We start from the raw sequence: 27,500 nt of genomic DNA, 5'->3' as shown, positions 1-27,500 counted from the left end.
GTAAAAGTAAGTGCCAGCGGATCTTGATTTGAAAGCCAAAAATTGTTAAATGTAGTTGGAAAATGTTAAAAGTCGTTAGAGCTTTTCTTGTAAAAATTCTTTGAGAGGCAATTGAAATTATTAGATCTATTAACATATGTTGTTCTAAGTATTGATATAAACTTATAGTATTTTGCTATCGTTAAATCAGAGTAGACCCCTAAATCCGAGTATATATGTTACTCAACATTCACAATAGTTCCCTCTTCACGTGACAGAGAATTACGGCGGGAATTATTTCTTCTGCAGAAACATTCATAATCTTCTTATAATCCGTAATGAAAAACCAACTTACGGCGTGGAATTCATTTCGAAATTGTCACAGCATCGGATGAAAGGCGGAATCGACAAAAAGGGAAGTTCCTGCCGACAGGATATGAAATGAAATCATAACAGGATCACCGAGGACAATGGAACCAGGGAAGTTCTATGTATCTGTGTGTTTTTATTTGTTCATCCTGCCTAAACAAATAGTTCGCTCGAGAGGACAACAAAATGTCGAGATCGGTTTTATATAGGAATACGTTACACACTCTCCTACATTTCGAACTTAACCCATTCACCCCTCAATTCTCAATCCCCTTGATTTACACAACTCTTTTTTGTTTTGTTTTGGAAATTTGTCACAGTTAAAAAAAAAACTACTTCATGGAGGAGCAACAAATGGTGAACAAAAAGCTAAACAATTTGTTAGAGAACTTGTTTGACATCGCAGCCAAAAATAAAGCTTTTTGTTGCTGTTGTTTTTTTCGGAATAGAGGACGCTACTAGTGGCCCAATTTTTGCTTTTTCAGGGGGAAATGGGAGGGGGAGGGGTATGGGGGAGCTCCAACGTGCCATTGACCTGATTAACATAAAAATGCCCGCAGTTTTCCTCTTTTTTTTTGGTGGGTTTTTTTCAATTTGCAGCTCTCGGTTTCAGTTGTCGCCCGTCTCTTTCGCTCCCAAGCGTGTGTATATAGTCGGGTGTGCACATGTACCCAGATATATACGTTACTATATAAGACCTTAACACCCATACGCAATGGAAATTTGAACGGGCGTTGGGGAAATAGCAGCTGACAAAAAGTGAAACTGCGAGACGACGGCGACAAAAAAGCCAGACACAGACAGAGTTAAGGGGGTGCCAGGGGTTAAGGGGTGTGGTGGGGGGAGGAAAGGGGGCGCAGGACAGACATGGGGGCGTGGACGGACAAAGTTTTTTTCGGCGGGAGCTGCCACCGAGGGCAGAGCAATTGGCAAGGACTCTCGCTTAGAAGCCGGCGGAAATTGTCGCAGACAGAGGGAGATGGCTGCAAAGTGTGCGAAAGAGAGAGATGCACTTACATACCCACACATGTACATAGCCTAGATGAGCGCCAAGTGCACTGAACAAAAAATGAACAATATATTTTTGTATTTATATATATACATTATATACAGTTATATACAAAGAAATCCCTACAAAAAAACAAACTAGAAATTACATATGATTAATACTTCAAGAAAAATCAAATAAGAATTATAAAGGTATAGGATACATCTAAGATTATAAAAAATTGTAAAACAACATTTTGAAATTTGTAAATTTATGGTAGAATGTAAATTTTCCTTAGATTCCATAAAGTACTTCCTTCTTTGTAACTTACTAAAATTGGGACAGTTAATATATATTTGTGTGGTACGAAACCATTTCCCTTGCAATGGTTTTTTAGATGTTGGTAATTATATTTTCAGTGCAGGAGCAAAATGCGACGCCACAACAGCAACGGCATCGGCAGTTGCGAGGGCAAGGACATCCCCTGCAAAAGGGGTGATGGGGAAGAGGAAGGGGAGGGGAAAGGGGGAAAGGGTGGCGCCCAGCCACTTTCGTCACTCTTCGACGCATCCTGAAATGAACGGGGAATCCCCCTCATAATGAAACCAGCTAATATATCTTGTTGACGTCGCCGGCAATGGCAACAAAAAAGAAGGAAGCGACATCAGAGGACCAGGACCCAAAACCCGAAGCCGAAGAAGAAGCAGAGCCAGAACAGACATGTCTATTTTGGACCTTATCGATTTTGTCGGGGCCTTGACTCTCGGTTTTTGGGGGCGGCGGGATGCGGGCAGGGGGCGTGGCCGAAGGGTCTGGGTGGCTCCGAGGACCTGAAGGAGCCCGGCTAAATGGGCCAACATTTAAATGCAACAATTGTCATTAAATTTTCATCGGACGCAGTCGAAAGGTTTGTGTTAGTGATTTGCTTAAAGCAGGCGCAAATTTAAGTCAAAGATACGAAGGCTAGGTCAAGTTTGAGATTCTAAGCGATGTAGAATTTTGTAATTATCTAAGCCATTCATTTCTATGGGTTTTACTTGTATATAAAGAACATAAGAACTGGAAACGACTTGTTATTGTGACTTTATAGTTAAATTGATCATTTATCTTTTCATAAATTGTTATAAACAACATTACGAGCGAGAGTTATTAATTTTAGCTACCTAAACCATTTTAATTTAATTAAGTATTTTATATTTGAATTATTCTATTCAATACTTAAAAAAAAAAATTTATAAATTGTTTATAAAATAATAAAGATTAAACCGTTTACATAAATAAATCATTTCATAAATAATATCACTTAATGAGGAAATTTTTATTTAGATTCCCTGAAGTTGCCACAACCACTTGCCGTAGAATTCCTCGGAGCTCTTAATCAGCTCAACATATTTGCTTAACAGATTTTAAAATATGAATCATGTAATTTATGTGAGCTGGAAATTCCTCCAGCAATTCAAGAAGTTCCTCTACATCTGCTGTTTAGTTAATTTCCCCATTTGGGCGGGACTTTAGTGATCTGCTCCGATTGAACATGTGGCTGCCACGAGCCAAGTCGCCACACATATGTGTCGCCCCAAATGCTCGGCGCTGCTTTATTTTATGAATTCCATTTTCATTAGCAGGGAATGCAGCGCCACATAAATTTGCCATTAAGCATTCGAAATGATGATGGTTCGCGGGGCGGCGGAGTGGGCGTGTTAATTGCCAACGGCAGCCGCAAAAGTTGAGTTATGGCCCAAAGTTTTCGTTGGGTGAAAAAAATCGATGTAGGCACTTTAAAATGGGCGCCAGGCAAGGACAGCCAGCACTGGCAGTCGAGTCGAGTCGATATGTATCCAACAGATACATTTTGCTGCGCTCCTCGCACAAGCAAACTGACTATTTACCTAAGCGAAAAGGCGCCTCGGGGGAAGTGGAAGGAGAAGGGGGAGGGGGAATAGGAAGTCCTTTCCGGGGACTGTGTCCTTTTCGCTCTCCCTCGCTCTCTTTGCACTACAATTTCTTAGTTTTCGCAGCGATATAGATTTTATGCCGCCCCACAAGGAATTCTTTTGCTTCGTTTAAGTGTGCAAATGTTTTCTCGCTCGAAAGAAGCAAATTCGTCGGCTCCTTTTCGCCAGCCGGGAATTTGTTTATTTGTGTGAGTTTATCTGTGCGAGGCTGTTGACATTGGTTTCCAGTTTACAAAGAAATCGATTAAACGCAATCGGGTAAATGGCCCAAAGAGCCGGAGCCAAAAACCCGCCACCGCCCACAATCCGCCCGAGACAAGGTCAACTCTTAAATGCCTTGCCAGTTTTCGGGTTTTCGGGTTTTGTCCCTGTGTGTTTTCAGGAGAATTTAATTTTCTTCAAATGGCAAGTTGAGTTGCAAGTCTGTGAAAGAGGTTATGTATTTTCTATAAAATAAGAAAAGCTATAAAAACAAAAAAACTGAGAGAAGGAGCATAAACATAGAAAAAATATTTTATATTTTCTATGAGCTTAAAGAAAAATAGAGCTTACGAAAATAAGTTAGGAGTGAACGCCAACAACTGACCAGAAAACAAAGTTCTAATTTAAAGTAAACCTTGGACATCTTTGTATTTTCTATAAGCTGAAGATTGAATTAAGAATAATACAAAAACATAAGAAAACAACAAAATGACAGAACAACAATGGAATTACTTTTATGATTGCAAGTAAAAATTGTAGAAACAAAACAGAATTTAAATTTAAAATAAACCTTAAGCAACCACATTCAAAATCATAAAAAAGACAAGTTCTAATAACAAGATGTATAATAGTATTAACAGAATAAAACCGAATTAAAATTAAACAAAACCCTTAGGGAACCCAAACCTTGAGCATGTATCGATTCCATTAAAAGTGTCATCGTTAACATAAATCACTCGAAACATATCAAAAACCCATTCGACCCACACGAAGACAAAAAGAACCTTCGGTACTGGTAAGTACTTAATTTTACGGCAAATGAGAAAAATAAAAATAAAGAACTTTTCCAGCTTTAATTTCAATTTCAATTTATTTTATTTCATTTCCCGCCACACGTGATATATAATATATTGAAGGCCCAGCCGACGATCTTGATCAATCGAGCGACGTGCGTTTTACATTTTATTGATTGTGGAGATGGAAAAGGTTTGGAATTAGAACTCAACTTAGGGCTAAGTGCCTAATGAGCCAGGCAATTAGACGTGACCAAAAAATATTTAACTATCAACTCGTATTTATGACCTGAGTTAATGTTGATTTGTATGAGAAAAAATAAGCATTAAAATCAGTTGAAGTATGTGATTAAGTAGAAATTCATGTGTAAGAAAATATAATAAAGGTACATATAATGAATTTTGTTTTAGTTTAAATTTCAGACTATGTTTCTTGTATTTATTTTTTACCATTAAATCTTTTAAATTCAAGAAGTCGCATCCATTTTTTTGTCCTAAATAAAATATTACTTCCCACAGAAATGTTTATGTTAAAAGTAAACGAAACCTGCCTACTTCTCAGATCCCACCGACTTCTCCCATAACCTTTCCTAACCTTCTCACGTTTTCTTATCACAAATGGGAGGAAAAAAATGAGGGAATCCGAAAATTATAAAAGATGTTCTCCGAAGTCTTGAGTTTTTGGACTTGAGGTGAGGGTCAAGCGAAGATTTGTCGCATTTGCTGCTCAAAATGTGTAGTAATAATTTATTCCAAAATTTAATATGTTTGGTCGGAAAAACTCTTTGATTTGTTTCCCTCTCGCTCTCTATATCTTTCCCCGATTTTTCCCTTGAACTTTTCTGTTTTCTTTAACGATTTTTATGATTGTGGAGACAAATCGGCGTCATCAAAAAATGTTGGAAGGAAAACAAGTTTTTCGGATTGATTTGCATAGAAATGTCACTTGCTATCTCCCTCAGATGCATTTGGTAAAGTGAGAGAGAAAGGGCAACTCCGCCATGATTATTAAAAAAGAAAAGATCTTCAGAACGAAGATCAAATGGGTTACGGGATCGGTTTCGTTTTTCTGGGGGTATTCTTTTGTGAGAGATGATATTGGCGTGGGGGCGACTTCTCAGACTTTGTGTCTCTGGATGCTGCCATCTTTTATACATTTTTACTATTTCCATTCTATTTCTGATTTGAAAAAAATCCATGTACAGACTGGTATTTTGTTATAGGCATTATGAGGGATCAAGGGAGAGGGTTAGTTATTATTTGATATCATCATATGCGTGTGTATAGGTGGGAAGGACCTGAATTTTTAAGTAGGGATGTTCACGGGGGTTGGGAAATGTGAACGCAACACTGTTTGCATTGCGTGTGTTTTTTGTTTGATCATCTCATTCGGTTTCATTTCGTTTTCATTTTTCAGTTCATTTTTTATATCAACCATTTTGAAATTTTTGTTGCCACTGAACGGTTTTTAGTAAATCATAAGTGGCAGCTGTTACCCCTTCCATTGGGAATTTTTAGGGTTGCCGAGTAGATATCATGCAGATTTCTAGATACATATAGTATGCGCCTGCAGTACGTGATGCACTCAATCGAAGTGAGCCGAACTGGAATCAAATCAAATCCAATCGAATCGAATCGAATTGAATGAAATGTACAGTAATCGTGCAACAAAAGCAAATGCATAGTTCATGTGAACCAAGTGACATTTTTTAGGGGCTTGGAAAACGAGATTAAATATAAAAAAAACATATCAGTTTTTATAATTGCTTCGGACATTTCAGTTTTATCATTTCAAGATTATCATTTCAAATCAAATTCTAAAAGTATGGGAAAAGCGCCATGGTATTCCTGACATGGGGTTACAAACGGATTTTAAAATATTTAATTTAATTTAATTCTTAATAGGTAAAAATAACATTATATACATTATATACATCATAAGATTCCCACAACTTTGCCAAACACTTGCAATCTGCTTGCAAAGAAATTCCCGTCGGCAAATCGCTGGCCAATCCGAAATCCCTGCTGCGAAAAAGGACAATCGGCGGCCAAGACGCCGTCGAAGAAGAAGGAGAAGAAGCAGCAGCAGCGGCGGCTGACACAACGGAAATATGGATAAATAAAAGGAGCAGCAAGGAGCCGAGCACATAAAGGAAAAATATGATTGGGATGCCGAGCCAACGAGGAGTCTCAAAAATAAAAATAAGGGCCTGCGTCGACATCGACGTCGTCGTTGCTCCGCCTAAAGTTGTCATAATTTGCTATATATGCGTTTTTATTTATTTGCCGATCCGCTGCGCACGTTCATAAAAAACGAAGACGTTTCGTTGGGATTACTTTATATTTCGTTTTTTTGTTCGCTCTGGATTGTCTCTCTCGCGCGGGAGAGCGAGAGGTTAGAGGAGCACGGCTATATGGGGTCTGCGCCTTAACAGCGGCAGTTAACGGTGGCCTAACATTCGAACTGCAGTCTTATACGCCACTTCCCCAGCTGTTAGCCGTTAACAGCGGTGGAGAGTGAGCGGCGGTGAGAGAGCGAGAGAGCGGCAGAGAAGCTTTCGCTGCTGCGAATTTTGGCGGCCACGTTGGGCGACTCCTGTTTTTTTTTCCATAAAACGAACTCGACGCTCCGGCTCGCAGGACGTCGCTGCCTCAGTCGCCGCCATTCGCTCTCTCCGGCCGCGCGGGGGCGCCACCCGCACTCGCAGTCGCCAAAAAGGACATTCCGACGTTGCGCCAACGCTAACGCCACTCGCTTCGTTACTCGCACTCGCACTCGGTTTTCGAGATTCTCGGACTCGTTTTGCAGCCCGAGATTCCGATTCCCGATTCCGATTTCGATTCTTGGCCATAGTTTCAGTCGGCGAGCCAAAAAGCAGCCTGCCAGTCGAGAGCGCCTTTCCCAGAAAACCCAGAGCCCAGAGCCCAGAACCCAGAACTTGGGGCTCAGAACTCACAACTCAGAGGCCAAGAAGATTGGCACTTCCTAAAGTTTAACGGTACCGCAGTGCGTTTTTATTACCGCCGCCTCCGCTGCCTACGCATCTACATATATACAAGTACATATCCGTGTGTATGCGCACACGGACACGCAGTGGTGTGCGTGCGGGGGGCGGGGGCATGCGAATGTGAGTGAGTGTGAGTGCGTGTGGGCTGAGCGGTCGCGCGTGTTTAATTAATCATAAAATCTACATCTCGAGCCGCAAAAGTAAAAAGTAACTCGCCAGCAAACAAAAAACCCAAAAACAAATCCAAACGTTGAAGGAACGGAAAGAGAGGGTGAAAGCGGGAGGGGAATGGCGAGAGGGGGCGTTATGTGCAATAAACTCGATTTTGGACCCAACTGAATCCTGTGCGAAAACCAACGCTCTGCTTTGCCGACGGCATCCGTGAGATACTTAACCCCAAAAAGATGGTGAACAAAGGATAGTAAAAACTAACGGAAGGAAAAGGAGCACGGCGCCAAAATCACGTGAGTTTTAAACATTTGTTATAATAATAAGAAATTCCTTGTTGTCTTTTTAAAGTTGTTAAAGTTAAAGTTAAAATTTAATTTTAATTTTTTTTTTTGAGGAATATAATTCAGGTCTTTAATTTTAAGAATTGAAGATCCGTCCCAAAGGTAATTAGTATTCATTAACATAAGTACACAATATACATCCTAAAATATCATAATTTCAAATTTGCAATGTTCCTAAAACAGATAGATTTATACGGAAGTTGGTTAGTGTTGTATCGGAAATATATTTAAAGAAGAAATAAGAAATTCAATGCTCAAAGGTGTATTTAAAACTGTACAACATTTACAAAACCATTTTTGAGTGACTTGAAATGGGTTTATTAAGGGTTTCAGCAACAGCTTTATGAAGACTAGAAAACTTTGAGCTCATTGAAAAATATACTTTTACTAAACAATTTCGACGTAAATAAATGAAAAAAGGAAATAGAATAAAAAATAGTTTGATTTAAAATAAGATAAGCTCAATATCTATTGGAACATTCATGAAAATGTTACAGAAATGTATGTGCAGTGAAAGATCCAATTTTATTTTTGAATATAATAAGAAATTCACGAAATTCTGTCTAAATTAAAGATACAATTCACTTAACTAGAATCTTACGATTGTCACCGAAAAAACCATTAAATAAATTATATAGTGTTTCGAAAGGGTATTTTGAGTAATAAAGTGCAAGGAAAATAGTGGGCATTAACTCTTGAATTATTCTGGTGATTTTATATAAGAACTGTGACAGGTTTCAACCCCTTTAGGATATATAGTAATCTGACTTGGTTCTTCACTCCCTTTAGTGTTTTAATGTTTAGCGGAGTGTAAGGAAACTTTAATTTGAAAGATGTGCATTGTGTTTGTGAGGGAAAACATAATGTAAAATGGGAATTTTTCTATCCCAAAAAAACCCTTTTCACCCTCTACATCTTGTTGGTGTACTTAACTCGATTTTTGCTTGTATAAATCACGACTTAGCTATAGGTTTAAATGCACTTTGATTTCAGTAGTGTGCTAATTTTAATGGAACACCCAAGTTATATAATGTGCCTTCGTTGAATGCAATTTAAATACATTAATCGTTTACGTATGGCATTTTTATTAAAGGGGAAATAAATACTTACTTATCCAATATTTTGTTGTTCTCCAAATAGGTTTTTATTCACGGTTCTCCTCCCATCCTTTTATTGATTATCTGGGTGCCATATTTGGCGTCACACAGTTTCAATAAAAACCTTTCGGTTTAAAGTAGTAAATAAATGCATTATATTATATGTTATATTTATCATCTGATGTGTGTTGACTCCTCATGACGCACACAATTGCGTTGGCCCTGGTGCACATATGTGTTTACAAACACTCTGGCATCTGAGTAACCTACAAATTGGGGAATACAAACTGCACAAGATCGAAATTGAGCTCGGGGCTACTTTTGCGTACTGCACCCATGTCCTCTTGCCCCCCTCCCCCTCTAGACTCCAAGTGGCTAGATTATTTAACTTTGACACTTTATGCGAGGACATGCAACTGCAACGGAGCAGCCCGAAAGTTGCATGTTGAGCTTATGTCAAAGTTAACATAAATACAACTACTTTGTGCCCCAAAGGTGGGCATCCAATTGGGGTGAGGGGGGGTCAAGGGGGTTTTGGTGAAACCGACATGGGCGTAAGGTCGTTGTTCGGTCTTCGGAGAGGAGTCTGTGTGCCCAAGGATATGACAGGGTATGTGTGTGTGTGTGTGTGTGCTTGTTATGCAATGACAACAACATGGGAAGTCGAACAATATCGCAAGCCAATGGAAGAGCAACAAGAACATGTCGAGATGGAAATTAACATGAAAACTTGGAGGCGAAATGGGAGGGCGGAGTGGAGGGGAAGTCTTTCGGAGACATTGCCCATCGAGGGTTAAACGAAAAGATGACAGGTGTCAAGTCAGTGTGTCACAGACTCAAAGTATCTGGCAGATTCAAGGGGGAAAACACCGAAGAACAGTTCAATCATGTCGCAATTGATGCAACGCATGCCCGGCATAAATAATTCACATTCATGCACTTCGCTGCAAATAGATACAGAAATATATAGAGACATATAGTCGTTGCCTGAAGAAAGTCCCCATAACCCCTCGCTCGTATTATTGTTTTATTGTTTTAATTAATTTATGAGTTGCGCGATTTCATTTCAGCGACGAGGAGCTTCTATTTTGTGTTCCCTCCTCGTTTGCTCGGCAATAAATTCATTTGTAAAAATTCGAAGCGCTTTTCGCGCTGCCAGCCAACCAGTCTATCTCTCATTTTTCTCGCCTACCATTTGGCTTTATATATTTGATATAAAATTTATTTTCATTTTAATAATAAATTCGACGGCGGCGAGGAATACTGAACCAGACAGAGGACGGATGAAATATTTATTTTGTGTTATGACAGAAATGTGCGGCCATAGAGGCTGTATAAAAATGTATCTATCGGATACACCCTTTCCCCCTTCCCCTTTCCTTTCGACCGCAGTTCGCGGCATATTTTGTAGCTTTTGAATGCGAATATTTGGCGAAAATGTTTTTATTATTCGCAGCGTGATTCTGTAATGTGGGCCATTGAAGCCGACATAGCACCCATCCACAATGCGAATCTATCTGTCAGTCTATATATCAATCCATCTATTTCAGCGCGGTCTTCGAATATGCAACGATATCATGCTTTTCTGAACTCGCGAATTTTCAATTTAATTCCGCTCGCTAATCCAATAAACCGCATAAATTGAATTTTTATTGCTCATCCGCCGCGCAAGTTTATTAGTTGGATTCCATTCTAACACGGTTAGAACCAGCCCGATTTTGAGTTGCCTTTTTATCGTTTTTTTTTTTGGTTTGTCAGGGTAATAAACCAAATTTAATTCATATTCATCAAAACCAATTTGGGATTGGCTGGTACGGAAATGAATAACGCAAGACTTGACTGAATTAATAACGAAACCCATTTACTAAATTTGATTTTATTCCGGATCTACGAGTGACTAATTATAACTGAAATAAATTTGAATTGTGTGGACTCAATAAGTGCTGTAATTCAATACGATAAAAGCATTTTAATTAAAGAAATAATTGGACCTTTTATATTGATAATAAAGTTAACGAGTCTGCATCATAAAAAATTTATAAATTGACAACAAATTAAAATGCCTATTATAGGGTTTTTAAAATGTTTTTCGAAAAAATGTTGAATTGGCTAATTGTCTTTAATTTAATCTCATTCTTGTTTTTGTTTTTTTTTTTTTGGCTTTAGAAAAAATAATATGATTTTATTGTAAGCTCTTACTGTCTTGAAGCAATAATAAAATAATAACATTCTCAAGCACTAATTGATACACATAAGATCAGTTACCATAAATGAATTGAATATTTTTTGATGTACCAAGATTCAGACAAAATTGAATAAGTTGTGGATTTCTATTACACATTTTTATTGGCATTAGGCCAATTTTTCACGATAGATTGCAAATGGTGATATCAAGCGTTTAATGAGATTTAAAAAAATAAATATGTAGATCAACAGAACTCTCTTAAGCCTTGTAACTTCGATATTTTCGACTTATCCCACAGCTAATTCCATTCATTTACTAACACATTCCGTAACAGATCCCGATTATTGTTGAGGAAATCTTCCCTGCTTCGTTGTCCCTTCTAATTGCCAAAAATGGAAGCAAAGCACAAACAATAAGCAACCGAAGACAAAAGGTGGCTACTTGAATGCAATTATTCCCTTCGTTTATGAGTAATTAAAACGAAACGAGAGCGAGGCGAGGATTGGCAAAATATCAAAAATGGCCATCCGAGTGTGGGGGGGACAAACAAGTGTCCGACGAGACATGCATACACACATACATATGTATGTAGATGTGTGGTTGTGTGAGTGCCCTGGTGCTTTGCATAGATTGTCCACTTTAGATTAAGCCATGAATAATTTATGTGCGTCTCTTATGATTTTAATTGTTTGCAATGGCAGCTTAACAACTCCACCAACCCTTTATTATTCCCTTCAAACAAAAACGAAACGAACTGAAATGGCAAAGAAGAAGAAGAGGAGGACGGAGAAGAAGAAGAAGAAGAAACGGGGCAGAAGCAAAAAGTGTAGCGCCCCAAAAGCAAATGCAAAACAATACAAATTCATCTACAAGCCATCCAGACCGGACTTCCCTGTCTGTGTGTGGAGTATCTGTGTGGGCCATCGTGTGTCTGCATCTGTGTGTGTGAGTTGTGTCTGTGTGATTGTGGGTATCTGGAATTGCCTTCGAGTTTGCCTTCTTCCCAGGCCATTCATTCATTTCAGACCCTTCTGCCACACACACTTGAATTCCCCCACACAGATACACACTCACACACATACATACACATTCCAACGAGGTGTGTGTGGCGCTTAACCCCCCGCTGGCTCAACTGGTTGACCGTCGCCGTCGTCTGGCAGCGTTCCATTTCGCTTCTCTCTCAAAAATTATATGAAAATTATACCAATTCAACTCATAAAATTTTTTCAGCTTAATAAATTTGCAGACATTTTGTAAGGGAACTGCACACTGGGAACTGCGAACTGGCGACTGGAAACTCGGAGCGGGGAATTTCGAATAGCTCCGGGTTCGTTGTCGTCATTGGTTGCCCCGAGTGCCTCGAACATATTTTCGCTTGGGAACCGGGGCTCTCATGCAAAATGGTCAATGCCAGAGTGGCTTTAAGCCCCCCTCCCCCGTTCGTTTTACATAAATATATACACGACTATATAGCGCACACATCGGGGGAGCGCTAACCAGACGCAGTTGCCTCCTTAAGCGAAGCTCATAAATTTGGCTCAAACAATTTCCCACTTTTTTCCCGCTTCTTCAACCGTTTTTATTTCCCATATTTTCTTTGGCTTTTTTGGGAAGTCAATTCAGTAGGAGGAAAAAAGCGTGGGGTTCACCTCGCTGGAGTTTTTTCCATAAGCTTTCCACATGTCAGGTGGAAACGGAGTGGCCATTTATCACACAATCCTCCGAAATGAATCATGCTTCTATGGGAAATACTTGAAGGGTTAAATTATTTTTGCTAAATGTGCTGCATTTAAATGCGGATATTTGAAATAAATACACTTTAAATACGGAATACTTAAGTTTATAGGAAATTGTTCTCTCAGCAGAATGCAATCCAAAACCGGAAAGAACGGAATGAATTTTGTTACATTACATTTGAAAGATCAAACATTTAATTTCCTTCTATAAGTTGGATCAACATTTTCTTTTATAATATCCGACATTAATTAAAAATTGTAAAGCCCAGACCTCTGTTAAATATATATAATTTTCCGAATTAAAGCAGATCTCTCATTATTGTTTTAATTGTACATATTTAAAAAGTTTGTATCCTATTTAATTAAATTTGTACTACAAAAATATTCCTATACCCATCTTTAGTAATTTCCGTCAGGCTGTCAGAATTGGCGCTAGCTGCCTCGAAACAATTTTTGGGGGCCAATAAAGTGATGTCCGTCGACGGACTGCCAGTCGCGCGTGTTCGATCGACGGTTGAAACAACAGACTTCAATCAAGATCTCGCATTGGCACTTCCCTTTGGCCCGCCAGACTTCCAAAGTGTCTGTTTACGTTGGCTCCGGGTTCATTCATTCGATGGCTCCCAAAACAGAGCGGCCAATTGGCCCCGGATATATGAACAGGGCCATCAATCAATCGGGCGAATTGCAATGAATTTTGATCAATATCCGCCGAATACTTTCTGGGGGATAGAAATGTAGCAGCATACTACATATACTCGGCGATAATTCACGATTTGGCCGAATGATTGACGCCGTGTTGATCCAAAACTCACTCGAAAGATCCGAACGATTTAGATTTAGAGTTCCTTTTGGAGGAATGTGGACCACCTGCCGACAGGAAACTCGCCTATTCCCGCTTTTTCCAGGGCTTTTCCGCGGAGTGGAGTGGAGTGACAAAGGAAATGGCAGCTTGAAACTTTTTGATGGAATCCCACCGCAGACTGCTTCTTGGAACTTCTTGTTAGAGCTCCTCGAGAAAAGGTTGCCTCGGCAATTGCGGAAGTTTTATGTTTTTGGCTGTACGTAAATCGCTCAAGAAATCAGCTCAAGTGGAATAAGTTGTGGCCCGGCTCACTTTAGTTTCGGTTAACACTTTCGCCTGAGAAAGGCCGAGACTTTGGCTCCCTGGCCAACTCCCATGCATTAAACAAATTGATTTCCGATGAGCCCATCGGCATTGATAGAAATAGTGGAGTCGATGCGATGTGTGTGCCCCGATGATTTCGAGTGCGTCGAATCGATATTCGTATTCGTACTCGTATCCCTATACTATTGTATCTGTATCTGTATCTGTATTTGTATCTGTATCTGGCGAGTGTTTACCTTGGCCAATAAATTGCCTTAATTGCCGGGAAATAATCATAAAGCAATCGGCCGTAATGCGGATGGGATACCCGTGCAAGCCTTATTTTCGGGAGGACTTGGGGCACTCGCATTCGGAATCGGACTCGGGTTCGGGGGAAATCGACGATTTGTGGCCCTGTTGAAAGTGTAACTCAGAAACGGTGTGGAATTATGTTGAAATCGATTTGCCACGAAATTTATGCGGCGCGTACATCGAACACTTTAGTTGGGATTGGGCAACCGAGGTGGTGTTCCCCCCAAGTTGGCCATTCATACACCATCTCATGTCCGGTTGAATTGTTTTCCAAATTCGTAGTCAAGTTCGTCCGCCATGCGGACCATACAGAAAATCGTGAATAGCTGGTGGTACATTGGAATCCGCTTCGTAGTCTTCCTCGCAGGACGAAGATTCTGTTCCAGAACTCGATCCAATACCCGACTGGCTCTGGACTTTCCCTGTTTCATCCGGAGATCTGCTCGGTGAATTCCTTTCGAGTTCTGTACAAGAACGAATCGTTGAACTAGCAATGGGGAAATATTTGAAGTGATGGATGTACTCCAGAGTGTCGTTCAACATGCTTCACATCATAACGTACAATTCTATATGTTTATAATCACTATAAATAACTTTTCTGCTCATTAGATTACAGAGTCGTATTTTTTTTAGAGAGCTTAATCTTCTTCAAAAAATCATAAACGAATGTTTTTTTTATGTTTACACAGATAAATTATTTCTCCCAAAATACAAAATTTAGTTCGGATAACCTGTATCAAAAAAAGTGAAAACAATTAAAAAATAATAAAGTTAAATTAAATGTTTTTGATTTTTATTTTTTGACACACTTTTTTTTTAAGATTTAAAATTAAGATTGATGTTTTTGTGAATACCAATACCAGGTTTTAAAGGCCAAAAAAAGGGCCATGTTTGATTTTTTTTGCGGCGAAATGAGTAAGTTTATTTTTTTTTGAGCTTAATTACATTTAATTGTTCAACTTTTGAAGAGTATTAGAAAACAAATTATTAAAAAATATTTAGAAATAAGCCTATGGCGGTTAATCTTCCGAAGCGCCCAAAGAAAAAGTTGTTTTGCGGTGAACATTATAGGGCGTTAACGGATCATCTTTAAAAAAAAACGTGATATGCGCTGTAAAGATAATGAATTTCCCGAGGTAATCAGGAAGAGTTTTTTTCAAATTTATTTTTTGTATATTTTTGGGAGCACTTGAAAGTGAAAAGTGCGATTTTAGCTAAAAAATCGCTGTTAATTTAATTTTTTTAAAACAGAAAAAAATTAAAAATTAAAAAAAATCTCTTCCTGATTACCTGCGTATTTATGTTGAGAATTTGTGTTGTAAAATGTAAAAAAACAAACATCACTTTAATCTTACGTAGTCAATTAACTAAGAATGAAGTTATAATAATTAATTAAGTTCTTGACTTGTGCACTGTTTGGTTCGCTGGTTTTTTGTAGCTTGGACCTGATGTAACAATAGCCGCTCTATGTCGACATTGAACAGATTATTTTTAGAGAGTTTATATCTCGATAGCCGATATCTGCCGGCGTCAGGTAAATTAGGTGGAATAACTCGCAGATTCGTGGCGCAAACTCAATCATCTGGGTAGGCTGAAAGTTATGCTGAGTGATTCCGTGTAATAAATCAATAAATTACCCACTCTTACGCGAATCGCTGATGCAAAACTCTTTTGGGTTCCTCCAACCCGGTCAGGAGTCCACGGCAACTCCGTAATATCCGAATTCTCGCTCCAGCCGGCGATTCCAGATCGCAGATCGCAGCCAGCTATTAAGTTATACGCGACTAACCATATGCGCCCTGTTCATTTATTCAACGTCTAAGATTGCGACACGCCGCTATTCATATATTCAAAAATTTATCATAAAGTCTGACCGGGCTAGCCTTACGTGACGATGCGGCCATATGTCTTGCTAAATCACACTGCGCAACTGGACTTCGATCCTATAGTTGGGATATAACTTACTTACTTTAGAATGTATATAATTTATAAGTTCATAATTATTTTATAAATACGTCTAAGCACTTAATTAAATAACATAAATGCATTTATATATACAGAACCACCTAGATAACAATTTTTTTTGTTCGCATTTATTCTAGCAATTTCCAAAGATATTCTTTTGTTGTCCAGTGTAACTGGGAAAATGGGAAATGCGTATCTAAGACTTTCCCCATCTTCTCCCCTTTCTTCTTCGCCAGGGAGCGGTCCATGATCAGACCTCAGCGGCAATTGGGATCAGGAGGTGAGCGCTTCCGATCGAGAGGATAATGTGTTCAATATTTCGCAACCGCATCAATTACCGTGGCACTGGCGGTACGAGGAGCGGCAGCGGGGAGCGGGACAGGGATCGCGATCGGGAGAGGGACAGGGACAGGGATAGGGAGCGGGACAGGGACAGGGATAGGGACGCCCTGCTGGCCAAGGAGCTGGATGCGGATAGCAACAACAATGGCACCGAGCCGCAAATGGAGACGCAGGCGGTTCCGGAGTCCGAGGATGCGGAAAGGGAGTTGGCCGAGGATCAGGACCGGGATCTGGAGAACAGCAACGAGGCGCTGGATCTCTCGCTGATCCCCTCCAGCGGTCGGGGCTCCCTTCCCGGAAGTGGTCACGTCTCGCTGGAGGCATTGCAGCATACCAAAGTGGCGGTGGCCCAGTTCGCCGCCTCGGCGATGGCGGGTGGCCACCAGTCCGCTGATTTGGCCATGGTGCAGTCCACCATCTTCAACGTGCAGCGGCAGCACCTGATGCAGCTGCAGCTCATCCAGCACCTGCAGAGTCAATTGAAAAGGGCGGAGGCAGTGGCCTTGGGTCGCCAGCTTCCGAGTGATGAAGAAGAGGATCAGGAGCAGGATCAGGAGGAGGAGCAGGAACAGGAGAAGGAGAAGGAGCGGGAGTCCAAGAAGCCACCAAGCAATGGATTAAAGCAGGAGGAGATGGAGGAGAATGAGGAGGAGGAGAGGGAGCGGGAGAGGGAGGAGAAGGAGCGGGAGGAGAGTTCAAAGACTGACAAGAGGAACGCAGAGGAGCAGAAGACCGACTACCAACCCATGATGTGCGACATCAGCTCGAGCTTGGCCTCCAGCATCATCACCAACCACGATCCGCCGCCGGCGCCCAACGAGCCCAATTGCTTGGAGATGCTGCAGCGGCGGACGGAGGAGGTGCTGGACTCCGCCTCCCAGAGCCTGCACGCCGCCCAGATGCAGGAGGAGTACTCCGAGTACGCCTCCAAGGAGGCCCAGAGTCGCGGCGAGATCTTCAAGCACCGCTGCAAGTACTGCGGCAAGATCTTCGGCAGCTACTCCGCCCTGCAGATCCATTTAAGATCGCACACCGGCGAGCGACCCTTCGTGTGCAACGTCTGCGGCAGCAAGTTCACCACGAAGGGCAACCTGAAGGTCCACTACCAGCGGCACACGCAGATCTTCCCGCCCATGCTGCTGCCACCAGGAGTGGCGCCCAACGTGGGGCATTCGGGGCAGGGGCAGGCTGACCTGTATCCCCCTCGCCTTCCCTTCGCTCCTCCAGTGGCGCCTGGAGCTCAGGAGCAGGCTCACCAGCCAGTGGAGGAGCAGGAGGAAGTCCGACTGGAGGTTCCCACTCAGCAGGCTGAAGATCTGAGCAAACCAATGCCTAGGGAAAAGGAGAAGTCCCATTCACCCGTGGAGAGGGTCAAGACCCCCAAAGAGCCGAAGCCAGAAGTTGTGCCACCGGAGCCAAAGCCCGAGAAGGAGGTCACCAAACCAGTGGCGACCCCGTCGCGTCGCAATGGTTCCGTTCGCAAGCGACAGACGAGCAACACAGGGAGTCCTCCGCAAGAGGAAAGGGAACGAGAGCGAGATCTCGCCGAGCACCTGCACATAGCTAAGCTGGTGAGACGCTCCTCTGCGAGCAGGGAAGCCCAGCCAGCGGAGTACTCCCTCGCTCAGATGGAGCGCATCATCGACAAGTCCTGGGAGGACCTCATCGAGATCGACAAGACGTCGGAGACCTCGAAGCTGCAGCAGCTGGTGGACAACATCGAGAACAAGCTCACGGATCCCAACCAGTGCATCTTCTGCCAGAAGGTCATGTCCTGCCGGAGTTCCCTGCAGATGCACATAAGGACGCACACCGGGGAGCGTCCCTTCCGCTGCAAGATCTGCGGAAGGGCCTTCGCCACGAAGGGGAACCTCAAGGCCCACATGAGCATCCACAAGATCAAGCCGCCGATGCGGAGCCAGTTCAAGTGCCCCGTGTGCCACCAGAAGTTCTCCAACGGCATCATCCTGCAGCAGCACATCCGCATCCACACCATGGACGATGGCAGTGGTGGTCAGGCTGGCTCCTCTGCCAATCCCGGAGAGGCAGAGCGGCTGGGAATCGAGGACCAGAACTCGAACAAGTCGCTGGGAACGTCGGACACCCTGGACTTCTCCACCACCATCTCGGATCACTCGGGTCAGAGGTCGGAGTCCTCGCAGGGCGGGGATTTCGACGAGTTCATGACCATGGACAGCACAGACGATTCCAGGGACAACTCGAGTGCAGCCACAGCTACTCCTCATCCGCTGGAAAGGGAAAGGGATAGAGAGGGAGTAAGGGATCGGGATAGGGAAAGGAGGATGCCCAACGATCCCTCTGAAGAGAGATCCCACTCCAATCCCGATTTGGGCGGAGGACGCAGCGAGAGTGGGGAAATCCCCGCCATGGATCTCTCCTCGCCTTCTTCAGCCTCCGGTCGAATCTTCGCCAGCGGTCTGCCCAACGGGAGTTCTGGAGGAGGGGGTTCCGGAAGCGGAGGTCTCCCCATGCTCGGGATGCCCATGCCCCCCAATCTCCTCCTCATGGCCGCCGCCCGCGAGGAGATGCACGCCCTCGGCCACGCCCACGCCAAATTCCCCCTGCTGCCCTTCGGTCCTCTCGGATTCATGGGTGAGTCTGCATATTCTTGATATCTATTTATTTATAGTTTATTTTGGATTAGAATTAAAAAATACAATGATCTCATTTTGAGAGTGTTCAGAAAGTTCAAAGTTTAATATTAAGACTTTATTTTTGGTTGTCCGAAAGAGTCCAATTGACTATGTCAACTTTTACACTCAGATTGAAAATTGTTTTCTCTGATTTTAAAGTGGAGTCTGTTTAATGTATTTGTTGAATGAATTATCAAAGTTCCTGCATTGAGTTGCAAGAGTTTAAACTTAGCCAGGTATATATACTTGAGAGGGATTTATTCAGTTTAAATCTGTTTTAGATCTTTCGCATCTTATTAATAATTTGAGGAATTGAGTCGGCTTTAAACACATATCTTAATAGAGTTACATGGCGAGATTTTATTTTCTATCAGTTAAAAAAGTGGAAACCAATATGTTTTATTATTTTTGAAACGTTTTTGAATAATCTATAACGTACAATAAATTCCAAAGTAATTTTCGATTTCTCATTAGCTTTCCCTAAAAAAGAACTCGATAACTCATTCCTGTGTTTACTTCGCCAATTAAAAGAGGAACTCTTTCTTGGGCATTTCATTCAATCAGTTCTAAAGTTCTATATAGTTCACTCTTGTTCAAGACCAAAGATGTATAAATAGACCAGCAGATCTGCGTACATCTTGACATTAACTTTCCTCCTCCCGTTGTCCGCCTCTTGGTAAATCGAGATGACAAAGCCTCTTTGTCTGCCACCTTTGACCCTGTCGGCGTTTGCCAGGCAGCTCGCAATGGAAGTGCGATAAATCTGCGATCTGGGCGCGACATAACTCAATTGGAGCGAGACAAAGGCTCCGCGAGGAGCGTCCCGTCCGCCCAGCTCCATCGCATCCATGCCTGATATGCCTATGCCAAATTCCGCAATTTATTTATAAACATCGGCGCATTCCCGCCGATTCGCGGCACAAACGAATGATCGAGCAGCGATCTGTCGCCTCATTATGTCACAACCTCTTTCGCGGATGGATATTTATTATATCCGCGATCGCGGCTACAGCGAGCGACAACATTTGGCAGCACGTGGCGGGAATTATGTGTTTGCCACTGACCTCGTGAGTAACTCTTTGTCTGCCCCTTCAACCTCCTCCTCCTGCAGGTCTGCACCCGCCCCCCAATGTGTGCAATTTCTGCTTCAAGATGCTGCCCAGCCTGGCCGCCTTGGAGAGCCATCTGCAGAGCGAACATGCCAAAGAACCGGCGACGGGCCACGCCCACCGCCCCCACAGCAGTGACGCGGGATCACCGTACGGTGCAAAGGTAAGTGCATCACTCAATATATATTTAATGAATAGTCTTAAAGTTATGGGTTTTCTGGTACGAGCATATACAAGTGATATTTTTCTTTAAAAGTTTTTTGGCCTTTGGGGTAAAAATAGAAAGAGGATTGATTTGAAAACTGTAATATTAAAACATTTTACGTGTTTAAATATATACAGATAATACGTTTAAATATATCGTTAAAATAACAAATAACATATATATTTTTTTTATAATAAGCAAAAATTTTAAAAATACAAAACAAAGAAATTAAAGAAGTACATTTATCTCGAAAAAACAATAAGTCAATTCATCGCGAGTTTGATTTAAAATAAAAAGGTTATCTTTCAAATTGTTATGGTTGCTATGTTTGCTGCACTCCACAAAATGACGACTTTTATGAGACACACTAACCAATATCAAGCCTTTAGTTATAATCAAGAATATGGTAAAGGTTTGATAAAATATTGTTCATCAAATTAAACCATTTATGATATCAGTGCTGTAACTCCCCCACGGTAACTAACTTACCTCATTGGGCTCCCCTTTTCGAAGCAACCCACTAATCACATCCGCAGTTAATTCCTAACGAGCATTCCCTGCCCCAATACGGATGTTCTTGCATCGCATCCAGCCGTCCTAATCCCACCTCGACTCCCGCCTTGAGAACCGGAGCCATCTGGTGAATCGATGCCACAGCTCTGCCTTTTCCATGATTAATTAAAATGTTCGCGGGTTCAGCTCGCTCCTGGGGTTGCCTCGATTTGGCCAAATATGGTTGGAGCTCGGCCCGTTTTGGCCGCGACCATACAAATTATGAGCACATTATTAATTGCCCGGCGTGTTCGCGTCGTCATCACTCGGGTTTATTATGAAGAAATTGTGGCCAACTTGCATAGTTTGCCTTAATTGTTGGCGTTCCGCTTTGCGGACCAAGTTGGGGCTGGAAGCCCAGACTCCCAGCCTCCCAGACTTCCAGACTCCCAGGTTCATCTACTCAGCGGAGGAGGAGGAGGAGAGAGAGCTTTAAGTGCCCGGATTACATCGCCCAGCAATGCCAATTATTTATTAAAGTGCGTTCGCTTCTCTCGAGCGAGTGGTTTTGCTGCGAACGGCCATAATTTAAGTACAAATGCGAGTATTAATATTTATTTCTGGCCGGGCACGCAGTGCGGCATTGTCTCTATGACTAATGACATCGTTCATTATGGCTTACATTCTTGGAGTATTTCCAAAATCGAAAGCGAATGTCTCGGCACAGGGACGGAATTTGAGTTCGGAAGGGCGGGATTTTAATTGGGTGTTAAGGGAAACACGGTAAAATATAGTTAGGTAAATAAATAAATAATTTTTTTTGATAAAAATATTTTCATTTTATGTAAGGAAATTCGAAATTATTATGTAAATATATAGAGTGTATTTTCAGGCCGGTCTAAAATATTTTCTATCACTTTTTTAAACTGTCACTAAAATGTAGTTTTATATTTCGTTTTTATGGAATTCAAAATAAAAATAGATAAAATCATTTCGTGAATATGAGATCTCGATATGGTTCTTCTGTAATGTGTAGTAAAACCGTTCATGTTTTCTTTAATTTAAATATACCTGTAGGTTTCTTTTGCTATTTATCAAAAACAATAAATACATGTTTTCGGATCTCTGTTACATACAAGAAATATAGCTTTAAGGAATATAGTCATTAAACTTCATTTTGTATCCCGTCACTCCCATTGAACCGCTCGTTACCCTTTGTATTGTAATTTTGGTCGAAATGCGAGTGCTGTGTAAGTGTCATAACATTTTCAGTTGGTAATCAGCAGGTCCCCTTTGCGACCCCCCTTCCCCCTTTTCCCCTACGCCAGTGGAGCGACAGACAGATCGTGAAACCCCCGTTGCCACGTTCCGATTTGCTCTCTTAGCACATTGTTGATGATCTAGAGCAGACGAACATCGGATCGGGATTCAGATGGGGATATGGATATACTCGTTTAGTGGGATGGGGGATTGCGATGGCCGGGAATCGGCATCATCTTTTGGGCTTGAAATTTCTAAATGATTTCAAAATCTTAAGTAATTACGAGAATGCATTATGATGATGCGAAATTTACGACTCCGTCTGGTATTTATTTTCCTTCTGGATTGGGGGACAAGCTCTGGGGGAACTTCTCGGGGAGATGAGGTTTAGGGGAACTCGGGGATCGGGAGAGATATAGAGGAGCCTGTGCCGGATCGGTGACGGCGTGTGCGATGCATTCAATGCAAATAAATTATGCTACGCTTTATGCAAAATTATTTAATCTTTTGTTCGTCGCGTCTGCCGGGGACACCGAGCACTACGAGTATGTACTTTTCTGCTTAGGTCCCCCTTTTTGGCCTTTTCCCCCCTTCTGCGAACAATTGTTTTGCCATAAAAATATGAGACGCGGCGGCATCGTCTGGCCGAGATAATTAGTTGGCATTATTACACGCGATGGCATAGAAAAATTGTAAATTATGCTTTTGGCTGCTTTTGGCTCTCTCTCCGCTCGAAAAAAAGATTATTAAGAGGCGCGAGTCTGGTGCTGCGGCGGGATTAACGGCACATTTAACTGAAAATGCGCAGAAATTAGCGCCCGTCGCGGAAAATCTCGCCCTTTATGGCCCTGTAATGTCGCATTGTACATCTCATCGCATTTCAGCTCACTCTCAATCCAAATCTGTTTGCGAAGAAGCCGCCTTCCTCCTCGAATGACAAGTTGCCGGAGCCATCTGCCCAGCCCTTCGCCCCCGAGAATCCCCCGGCGACGCCGATCAAAGAGGATCCCGACCAGGAGCAGTTGATGGCGGAGGAGGGGGCATCGGCTGGCGAAGGATCCGCTAGTGGAGCTGCCCCGAATTACCAGCAGGAATCTGGGGATGCAGAGCAATCTCTGATGAAGATGCAGCTTCGTAAGTTAGAGTAACAATCCCTTAAGATCCCTTTCCTGAAGCTTAGGGATCTCCTTCCCCTAGATGCCCATCGCTTTCCTGCCAGTCCCCTCGACTTCCAGCAGGCTCTGATGTCCGCAGGACCTCCGACTTCCAGCTTGGATCCTCCGGTGAACAACAAGCACTTCTGCCACGTCTGTCGGAGGAACTTCAGTTCCAGTTCCGCTCTGCAGATCCACATGCGAACCCATACTGGGGATAAGCCCTTCCAGTGCAACGTGTGCCAGAAGGCCTTCACCACCAAGGGAAATCTAAAGGTACTTTAAGGAAAACTCACTAACCTTGTAGGCTTTTTTACTTACCTAAGTTCCCCTTGATTTGTTTCCTTTTTACTATAATTTTCAGGTGCACATGGGCACCCACATGTGGACGAATCCCACTTCGCGACGAGGTCGTCGGATGTCCTTGGAGCTCCCCATGCGTCCTGGTCCGAACTCGGGACAGGGTCATCCTGGATCGAGTGCCGAGCAGGAGTTCATGCAGCGGAGACCGGAGCTCTTCTTTCCCTACCTGCCGCCCTTCTTCAATGGATTGCCACCAAAGGTGAGTAAACTAAAGCCTTTTTTTGGGGTATTTCTAGATTTAAATCATCTTAAAAGCCTTTTATAATTTAAGAGATAAATCTATTTTCATTTATACAAACGATTATTTATAGTAATCCTGATTGTTTTAGACACTTTTTAGTTTGGGTTTACACTGGAAACTCTAATCGGTAATCTTTTTAAATGGGGACTGTTATTTTCCTCTCCATTTTCCAGCCCGGTGAACTGAGTCCCGGCGCCTTTCCCAACATCCCCCCGCCACCGTTCGCCAACGGCGGGAAGTACCCCTATCCGCCGGGACTGCTGGGATTCCCCGGCTTCCTGGCCCAGCACCCCTACGGAATGGAGCGGCGGAGCAGCAGCAAGTCGCCCACGCCGGAGCCGGCGCAGAGTCCTTCGCTGCGGGAGGAGGAGGGATCGGGGGAGCATCTGGCACCCGCTGAGTCGCATCAAGGTGGAGAGCAATCAAAACGAGGCACTGGAGGATCACCAGGAGGCAGAGGCGGAGGCTGCGGGAGGGGACCACGAGGAGTCGGAGTCCAGGGACGGGGAGAAGTAACCAGGGAGAACGAAAGAGGAGGAACTGATGAGATCTTAGTCTTGGAACACACATGGTTTTTGTGGAGTACATATCTTGAGCACTACCCTACGCTAAGCTTCAACTGGCACCGACACAAACTCAAAAAAAAAGAACACCACCCCCAAAAAACACACACATATACGAATATATCCTTTGTGTCTATACATATATATAGTACGGTTAATTGATAGCGATCTTCAAGGCATTTAAATGCATTAAGTTTAGCCGGTAAGTTGTAAAAATAGCGGATCGAGGAGCGGACTTGGCTGGAGCTACATACTATATACACACCCGTGTATGGTATATCTTCAACCGGATCGGGCGGGCTGCGAGGTCAGAACTTAACTAATTTTATGGCTATACCTAGATATACTTAAACACACATATACCGATAAATACACGTAATGTAAACTGTGGTAGTTGCATATAAAAAATTGAAATCGAAAACCCGAGAGAAAACCGCGACGAAAATGATCAAAAATAAAGCCGGCGTGCGAAATTGCAAAGTAAAACTTGTGACGTTTCTCTTCCGGGAAGTGGGCAGAATTCCTTTTCGGAATCGGGGATCGCAGTTTCGATGGATTCAATAAATTCATGCAAATTGGCAGATTCGGTAAGTGCGCCTCCCTCGATCGTGCCACATGCCACGCGCAGCCCATTTATTATGCCATTCCCTTAAGCAAAAGATGCCTCTATATGATACATTTCCCATCCCCATAACCATTCTCATCTTGATCCCCATTCCCATCCCCATTGCCACTCCCAACAGATGTTTTCCTTTTTGATTCATTTGCCCAGACAAATTTTGGTCGAAGTGTCTCACTGTCTCAGTGCCTCGCAAAACTTTTAATTATTCCCTTGTCATTTTGGCAGCGCCTCTTCCCGCGACGACAATGCAACAAATAATAATTTCTAGAGCGCAACAACTTGATGTCGCCGCAAATTATAAACGCTCGCCAAATATGACAGGCTTTGTCTGCCAAAAAAATGCACTCGACCCAATGCACTCGGCCATGTGGGGCACCGGGTGAGAAATAAATTCCCCATGTAATAATCGCGACTGAGGGGGGAGCGCCAGGTGCAGATTGATTCAAATGCTAAAAAGATTAATGATGAACTGTCACAAAATACCTTCCGCAGAGAGACATTGTTGCGCATTCTGAATACAAATCTTGAAAAACATTATATTTACTTGGGAATTTCTAATGTTTAAAAAACCACAAAGTGTAACAAGAAAATTTGAATACTTTGCTTACATTTTAAGCACATATAGGAAAACAAAATTGAAAGCTTTCGTGATTTATAATTTGTTTACCTTAAAAACAGGAAATACCAGCTTATAATAATTTATTTGAATTTGAAAACGACTCATTTATATTAATAACTGAGGGTAATAAATTAATTTGATGCTCTGCTATGCTGAGACTCACCTCCTTATTTAAGTTTTCCGAAAGGGAATTTTTCTTAGTCTCCATTCGAAGCTGCCTTAGAATTCCGGCCATGAACTCGCACATAAACACCTCCAAACATTTCATCCCTCTGCTTTGGAATTGCAGCACGAATGCTGCTCTGTTGGCAATTCCATTTCCATTTTCCACAATGTTGCACTTTTCCCGAGAAATTTAGCTCATTTCATGGGCGCACATATTTCATATGCGGCCGTAAAGTGTCTCGAATGGAAAATCCAAAGGGAAAAGGGAGGGGGTTCTGGGACTATTAACAGTCCCACTGCTGGAACCATTAACTCCGGACCGAGGAGCAGCCGGTGGCCAAGGAGAAGCATTCGGCCTCCTGCATCGAAATGAGCGATGAGAAATTGTGCCATGTCTGGTGAGGACTTAGGATCCCCACCCAAATTTCAAGATCACGCCGATGCGCAGACATAATTTCATGATCATAATTCGCCCGCCGGTTGGCAGCCGTCGGGCATCTTAATAACCTCATTTCGCGATTCCCTCCCAGGTTTTCCTATCCTCCGATCCGGGCTGCATTATATTTATTTTGCGTGCAATTTGTTTGATCTGTGCGCGTAATTACCTCCGTCTGCGAGCACCGCGTCGTCCGAAATCGGGCTATGAATAATAACCCGGGGAGGAACTCCGAGGAGGAGTATTTCCCGGGGAATTATGAATTTTTCGTTTGATGGCCACCGAGATCGCGCGCCTCGCATACCGTGGCGAACTTTGAAGTGGCTCTAATTGGGCGCCAGTTAAACGAGCGGTGAGTGTCCGCGCAGCATTCCATATCGCAGATTAATTTATGAGCGAAACATAATATGGTCCAAATATTTTGTTACTACAATTTCTGCTTTATTTATTAAATTTCTTGTTGGGCCTTTCCTTATATTATTACTGGGCGACAATCTCTTTTTTACATGGAATGGTAATCCACTTTTAAACGTTTGTAAGATTAATTGCGATTACATTATGGGGTACGAGTATGTTCCTAAGTCAAAATGCATCTTTAGCAAATATTAAATACAATTTTGAATGGAAGAACCCAACCTTAGCGAATAAAGAGCGTTTAAAAATGTTTGACTGTAAGGACAATATGCATTGCATTAAGTTTTTTGTGTAATCTGTTGGTCGACAACTAAAGGAGGTAAATGGTGTTAATCAATTTTAAAATTTAATAATTGCAAGCTAAGTACATACATAGCTCCAACTAAAAAGACAACTCCTACCAATTATATATACTTAAACATTTTTAATAGAAAGCTAGAGATTTTAGTGCCTAATTGGGGGCCATGGGAGGAAAGTTCGTCAGTTGGGCGGTGGAGGCACCGTTAGCCGAAAGAAAAGCCACGGCAATCGACACTGCAGTTTTATTGATATGAAAATGAAAATGGGAATGGGAATGGTTTCGCGTCTCCAGAAAACAAGCGGCCATCGTGTAGCGCGTTTTATGGCACCCACAAATTCCGTGCTAATTGTT

The 27,500-nt window shown here is 42.4% G+C and overlaps 1 protein-coding gene across 1 annotated transcript; it reads left to right on the top strand.

Annotated features, from left to right (window-relative positions):
* Window positions 1-6,920: 6,920 nt before the first annotated feature.
* Window positions 6,921-24,656, top strand: LOC108098703 (homeotic protein spalt-major). Its single transcript, XM_017201816.2, is given in 8 exon segments — window positions 6,921-7,758; window positions 16,446-19,164; window positions 20,317-20,477; window positions 23,156-23,405; window positions 23,469-23,701; window positions 23,790-23,987; window positions 24,203-24,406; window positions 24,408-24,656. Coding segments are annotated over 7 exon segments (3,834 nt in total). The 5' UTR covers window positions 6,921-7,758; window positions 16,446-16,514; the 3' UTR covers window positions 24,546-24,656.
* Window positions 24,657-27,500: the final 2,844 nt, after the last annotated feature.

This window comes from Drosophila ficusphila, unplaced genomic scaffold, assembly GCF_018152265.1.
Source record: "Drosophila ficusphila isolate 14025-0441.05 unplaced genomic scaffold, ASM1815226v1 contig_607, whole genome shotgun sequence".
Lineage (NCBI taxonomy): Eukaryota > Metazoa > Arthropoda > Insecta > Diptera > Drosophilidae > Drosophila > Drosophila ficusphila.
The sequence above is the reverse complement of the archived record's forward strand: the minus strand, read 5'-3'. Positions and strand labels throughout refer to the sequence as shown.